Genomic DNA, 6,716 nt, shown 5'->3' with positions numbered 1-6,716 from the left:
GTGGTACTGTCATTACTCCCATGTGACAGACCAGAAAACAGACCCTTGTCCAAGTTCCCATCGCAAGCAGTGGAGTTGGGATTTGAATCCAAGCGGTCTGGCCCCAAGCACAGGCTCCTGACTTACGGGGGTGGTCAGTCTTTTGCATCCTCATGTCTTTCCCTTCACCTGCAGCACTGGTCTGAGGGCCTAGTCAGACCCTGCTTCGTATCTGCGTGCCCCTGCGAGCCTCCTGGCTAGTCTCCTAGCCCTCGGTCGTACCCTACTCCAATCTGGTTTTCATAATGCAAGTGGGCAATCTTTCTCAACTGGGAAGCTGACGTCACTCGTCTGCTGGAGGCCCGCAAAGGCTCCGTTTGTCATGCGCTGGCCTCACTGCTATTTACTGGTGGACGCTGAACGCTGGCAGGGCCAGGTCCTCGGTCCTACGCCACACTGCCCCTTGGAGCTCAGCTTCCTCACTGGCACACCAGGGACCACACTCCTGGCACAGTCTTGTCAGATGTGGAGAACGCCTGGGGGTGCCTAACAGAGTGGGGAACTCATACAAGGAGCACTCATTAGTATTCTTTTATTTAAGGAGACACCAGGATTGACCCTGAGATGTTGTACGTGGGAAGCAGGTGCTCCACCACTGAGCATCCACTCCCTGTTAGTATTCTTAAAAAGGAAAGGGTGGGAAGAAGGGTGAGGTTGAAAGGAGGGTTGCTCTGCCAGGCAAGATAAATTCCACGTGGGATAAGTCACATCAGCACTTCAGATGCATTTTCTCATTCAGCTTTTATAACCTGGGGGTGGGGAAAGGGCCTTGTAAGTACACTGCATGGCGAGGAAGCCGAGGCTGGGAGGTGCACTGACCGACTCAGGGTGCTTCAGACGCTCTCACCACAGACAGACCCTGCCCTGTCCTGCCTCCCTGGTGCGGGGTAGTGACCTGGAATTCCGACACTTTCAGGTCTTACCCGCTGAACATCAAGTGGGTCGAAGCTAGGAAGACCTGAGGAAATTCGAAGGCAGTACTAGGAAAAACCAAGCAAACATGTGGCCTGGCATTCTTGCAGCACGTGGAGAACACAGTATCAGACCATGTGGTGCCTTCCTCTGGTCCCTGGGTGATTCCCATAAAAAAACGACACCCTGCGGCCATCACTGTTTCTACAACAATGAGAATATTTATTTTTCTTCAAACAGTAAAAATAACATTTTTCTCTCTTTTGTAAAAGTTAAGTACCATTACATTCCATTTTCTTAAATAACAAAATCCTAAAAATATATATTAAATTGTATACAGTGCGTCACACTTCATCTTATATTTGAAAATACATGATGTTTCTATTTTATTCTCAAAGTTGCATATTAAGAGCATATTTACAAATAAAGCCTTGTCATCCAAAGTCAAACTCCATAGAAGGTGAATTTGGATGTGGGAAGGTCTTGACATGCACGAGGCCCACGGATGGCAGCTCCCTTCACAGGAAGGGGAAGGGATCTCAGAACGTGCTTCTAGACACTTCCTTTCTGAAGCAGTAGATTTACCTCTGACTTTCCTCCACACCACACTTCTGACTCATTGAGAATGTTCAGCTTGGCAAGACAGAAGCCGTGGGGTGAGCCCGCTGGGGCCCCGGGGCTGAGGGGAAGCCCCTACACCCCGAGCCGTCCAGCCTGAGGGGAGGCAGCTGTGGCTGGAAGACTTGAAAACACCCCACACCAGGGCAGCTAAGCTGAGAGACTGGGCCAGGAGGTAGAACAGTGAGGAAGGTAAACAAAGACACCCGAGGAAACACAATCGAAAGGTTAAAAACAAGGTAATAACAAAAGCAAACATCAAACAGAAACTTGAAACCCAAGACGGGCCAGTTGACTGGACTGGAGGGGCGCTGGCCCTGCTCTGGGGAAGTGGTGAGGCCTCCTCAGACGAGGCGAGGCGAGGCGGCAGGGGCGGCAGGGGCGGCAGGGGCGGCAGGGGCGGGCCACTCTAAGTGCTCGTGAACATGAAGTGCGCGGTGCCCCGGGCCTCCCGGGGCTGCCTGGAGCTGCCAGTGAGGCTGCCGTGGAGCCGTGCCCAGGGCGCTCCACAGGCTGGCCTGGGAGCCAGGACAGCTGTGCTCGCAGTGCTTTGATCCTTGCGGGTTTCTGCTGATTGGGAGTCTTGAGCCAGAGCCTACACCTCAGAAGTGACAGCAACCGGGTTACCTCCCTCCTCCTCTGGGGGAGCAGAGGAGGCACCGGGTTCGTTCCAAACTGGCCAGTGCTTTGCGTGAGATTGGACAGGTGGGGAAGAACGTAGTTCTGCTTTCCTTCCTTGCGGGGTGCCCCCAGAACACTGTGAGATGTGGCATCGCCATGGCGGAGGTGACAAGATGGGCTGGTGGGGGGGGCTGCACTGGCCCCCAGCTCTTTCTGTCACCCCAGGGCAGGGCAGGGCAGGTCTGGAAACTGTACAAGCCTTTGGGATGCTTTCAGTAGTGGTCCCCAAAGCCTCTTGTGAAGCTCCTCCCCTTCCTTTTCCATGATCTTCTCTTAAGTGTCCTGTAATTAATTTGTTTCAGGGTCACCTCCTTTCAATTGCCTCCCACTCCCACTTTCTCCCTTCTATTCTAATTTCTTTAAAGATCCAGTGCTTCCTCCTCTGGTGCTCCTGGACAAGTTATTTCTCGGGTGTTCAGCTGCAGGGGACCCTGTGTGGGATGTTGCCAATCGGTTCTAACAAAGGCCAGATCCGGGCCAGTCTGGAACAATTTATGGCCCCTCTCCCCTCACACTGCACCAAGGCAGGTCTGGATTTCTCACAGCTGTTCTGTGGACAGTAAGTCAGTCCTGGAGGCACTGGACTGTGCAAGGGCCAAACAGGAAGAAGGGCACTGGGGCATCATCAGCATTTCCTGGTGTCTCTGTGAAAGGGCTGCTCCAGCTGCAGACCCCAGACAACATACCAGCTCAGCGCCTAATGTCCTTGATGTGAGGTGGGGAGGTTGGGTGGGGGCTGCCTTAAGCCCCAGGCAGCAGAACAACTGCCCTCTGCCTGGAAGCCTTCCCAGGGCACATTCCACATTCCCTTTGTGCTGCTCATGGGTCTATTCACAGCATGGGGCCTTCTGCCTGCACACACCTGACACTTGTGAGGTGATTCCACAAAGGCCAAATGTTGGTACATTTCCTGGGTCCTTGTATGTAATAAGCCTCTGTCTTTGACCCAGGGGCCTGGGGACAGCTGTTCCAGGCTAATCACCCTTTCTAGATCAAAGTGTGAAGGCAGAACCGAGTACCTCTGTGCCCTTGGCTGGCCTCTCCCCGTGCTTGCCCTGCCCTCCTGCAGATGTAATGGCTAGCTTCCCTCCTCTTCATGCCCCTTGGTCTGCCCCTTCCCGGCATCTCTCCTGGTCTCAGGTGGCTGAGTGTCACCTCTCAGCAGGCCCCACACTGCCCTCTGTCTCCCCAGGAGCGGCCAGGCGCAGATGGAGACCAGTGTGGCTGGAAGAACCCCAGAAGGGCCACAGCAGGCAGTGGCTTAGAGACTTGGGAGAGGTAGGCAAAGAATCCAATGAGGGAACCCCTGAGGCTAGAGCAGTACAAGCTCCAAGGCCCGAGTGTCTTTGAGCAAGTCACACTCTGATAAGTGGCCGGGGCCAGGCCTCCAGAAGTGCAAACTGCTCTTCTCTCAGCTGCTGTGGAAAAATCCTGTTTGCAAAAGGCAGAGACTTCTAAATTAGAGATGGCACTTACTCACGCACCAGCAGCCACTGCAGCAGGAGCTCTCAATCTCCACAGCCCTGTCCTGGGAGGACCTCTCGTTCCCAAACCTTCCCTCTTGCTTCTCATGGGAATCTCTGCAATTCATCTACATGATTGAGGAAAAGGGTGGTATGGGGCAAGGGGCAAGAACTCTCTCCTCACTCACTGAGCCATTTCTAGCCCCACCCTGTCCCTATGGGAAAGGCAGAAAAGGTCAAACAGCTCACGGGCTTTTTCATCTTCTTTTAAAATGGGAGACACCTAAAGGGAGAGGGCACAGGCCCCCATGTCCCATGTCATGCTTCCTAAATGCTAAACCACAGTGTTTATACTCCCTGTTCTGAACTGAGAGTCAGCTTAGAGAACTACGGAGAGACTGGGTGCCTGGCTCAGGTTGGACAAGACCACCAGTTGCTCCAGGGCGAGGACAGTCAAACAAGGAGCTTCAGGGTGCCTGTAATGGCTTCCAGTGAAGTTGGAAGGATAAATGAATGGATTTTTAAAATATGATCACTCCTACAGCTTGCTCTGCAGGTCACAGAGCTATGGAGAGAAGCTTAGAGAAGGAGCCTAAGTGAAAGGGGTCAGGGTGATGTGAATGGGGTCACCAGACCGAGTTCCCTGGCTCCCAGGGTGGAGAAGGCCTGACCCTGGACGGTCCAGCACCTGGAGAGCAAAGCCCTGGAGCCAGCAGAGAGCACAGGACCCTCGCTATGCTTAAGGGGTGCTAACGCTCTACAGTCCACACTTGTGTGGGGCCAGGCTAACCTTCAGGAGAACCTCAGGGTCCTCCCTGGCTGGTCTTGTTTCAAACCATAAAGAGCAGAAGAAACTGATCTGTGTGTGGGAAAAACAAAGAGGCAAGAAAGACTGAATGTCCACCATGCCTACCCACCACCAGACGCTCACCGGGAATGTGCTGGAGCCCAGCACCAGACACCAGCATCTCCACCACCTCAGCCCACTGCTCTGGCCTCCCCATTCCTAGATCAGAGACAGAGATGCAGGGAGGGCTGACCCGACGCTCGGGGCTGGAGTTTCTAAGTGCAGCTGGTGAAGCAGAATGAATCCAGGCAGTGCTGCCCTGCAACACGGCGCCCCTTCCCAGTCTGCAGGGGGCACCCCCGAGGAGGCCGAGGTTCTCTTCCAGCAGCCTGGGGCTCACAGAGGGACCTCGAATCCTGGGCGCTGGGCTTTCTAGTCACTCACAAGGGGATTGCGGTCGTCTTGTTGACTCTGACCCTTGAACTTCTTCTTAAAGATCGAAATCGAAGTGGAAGGCTTATAGAAAATGCTCCAGATTTCTCCTGAAGTACCTGGTTGATGGCAAGCCCTCAGGTCCCCTGAAGCAGGAACACGATGGGATCTGTCAAACAAGCATAAGAGAACAAAGTGTTCAAAACCACCTGCCATCTTGTGAGGTGGGGGTACCTATGGAATGGGATGTGTGGTGAGGTGGGGTCTTGGGAAAGACTTAATGGCCACCTTTACAGCTCTGGAGGACTAGTGTGTAGATGGCAGGTGTCCTGTGTGCCACAGGGGCCACAGGAGGGAAAGCAGTACAGCAGATTCCAGCTCAGCCTGACAAAGAGCTTTTCATCAGGCAGAACTATTCAAATCTGGAAAGGGAGATTACATATAGTTTTCAAATTCTTATATTTTTAATAGTAGAGCTCTTTCTCTGAATGACATTTACCTGGAAGCTCACGTAGCTGAAACAGGATAAAGGTGAAACTGCTTGTTTGACGTGGGGACCTGCCTTCCCTCCAGTGCCTCCCCTGTTCTCCATGTCAGCCCCAGGGCTACTTGGCAGGGGGTATTTGAGGGACTCCAACGTCAGAGCGGAGTGAGACCCACACTTTAGGGTTTGCCTATGCACAGTCATGCTGGGAGATGCTGGGTCCTAGGGACAGTTTCTTGGTGCTGCAGGGGACACACGGACAGGAGAGGCTTCCCCCGAACATAGGAAGTTGTGACTTTTAAAAATATGATGAAAGGCGTGGCACTGGGCTCAGTAAATAAGGACATGGCTTTCACTGAAAAATGTACAGTTTAGGGTGGAGATGCCGATGTAGGGTGCTCCTAGATGGCAGGAAAGGGCAAGTTGGAAATAGAGGAAAGAATGTGGCTAAAGAGGGTCTTCACAGTGCAGTGGAGGAGCCTGTGTTTAATGTGGAAGAGTCTGCTGGAGGGGAGTGAGTATATCTCAAATGGTTGAGTACCTCCTTCCCATATAGAAGGTCCCAGGTTTGATTCCTGGTACCTCCTAAAAACAAAAACAAAACAAAACAAACAAAAAACCCTAGCTCTCACTGGGGAGTGAATGTAGCTCGGTGGTTGAGCACCTGCTTCCCATGTACGAGGTCCTGGGTTCAATCTCTGGTACCTCTTAAAAAAATAAAAGAGTCTGTGGGGAATGGCAAGTGAGAAGATCAGGAGAAAGACAGCTTTTACCAGACATGAATCTTCAGGAAAGTCTTCAAATGGAGAGCGCCAGGACTGGGACCCAAAGGAAAAACAGAGTAGGGCTCTAGAAAAATTGGAAAGAACTACCAATTCTTGTAGTTGTATGAACAAAAGCATGTAGATGCATGTAGAAAGCATGGTTGACTATGACTTTCCTGGAGGGCGGGGCCATTAAGTCTGAGAAGCAAAATGAGGGAAGGAAGTATTTTTTTCCCCAAATTAGTCTGAATTTAACAATGAAGCTTCTGTAAGTTTCTTAAATAATTGTTTTAAAATAATTTGTAAGCAAGAGTTAAAGAAAAGTTAGAATTCTCTAAGAATATTTCCTGATTTCCAGAAGGCATCAGGACATATGTTCTACATTCTTAGGAATCTCTCTCTGCTCTTGCATATAGAGTTCTTTAAGGGACCAGCACAAACCCAAAACTGGAAATTGTTGCTTTTTATGCCCAGACTATTTCATTCTTCCTTGAAATTGTATCCTTTGGACACAGGAGCAAACTCAATCCCTGAGA

At 51.7% G+C, this 6,716-nt stretch overlaps 1 protein-coding gene across 3 annotated transcripts in view; it reads right to left on the bottom strand.

The window, feature by feature from the left end:
• Window positions 1-1,150: 1,150 nt before the first annotated feature.
• Window positions 1,151-6,716, bottom strand: part of KREMEN1 (kringle containing transmembrane protein 1) — an 83,970-nt gene continuing 78,404 nt past the window's right edge. For all 3 annotated transcript variants that reach the window (XM_058281583.2, XM_058281584.2, XM_058281582.2), the window contains exon 9: window positions 1,151-5,101. In XM_058281583.2, the coding sequence (XP_058137566.1) occupies window positions 4,933-5,101 (169 nt within the window). In that variant the 3' untranslated portion in view covers window positions 1,151-4,932. The remainder of the gene's footprint in view (window positions 5,102-6,716) is intronic.

The sequence above is a fragment of the Dasypus novemcinctus genome, chromosome 19 (genome assembly GCF_030445035.2).
Source record: "Dasypus novemcinctus isolate mDasNov1 chromosome 19, mDasNov1.1.hap2, whole genome shotgun sequence".
NCBI classification, from domain to species: Eukaryota; Metazoa; Chordata; class Mammalia; order Cingulata; family Dasypodidae; genus Dasypus; species Dasypus novemcinctus.
Note: the sequence above shows the minus strand (reverse complement) of the source record. Positions and strands in the feature narration are given on the sequence as shown.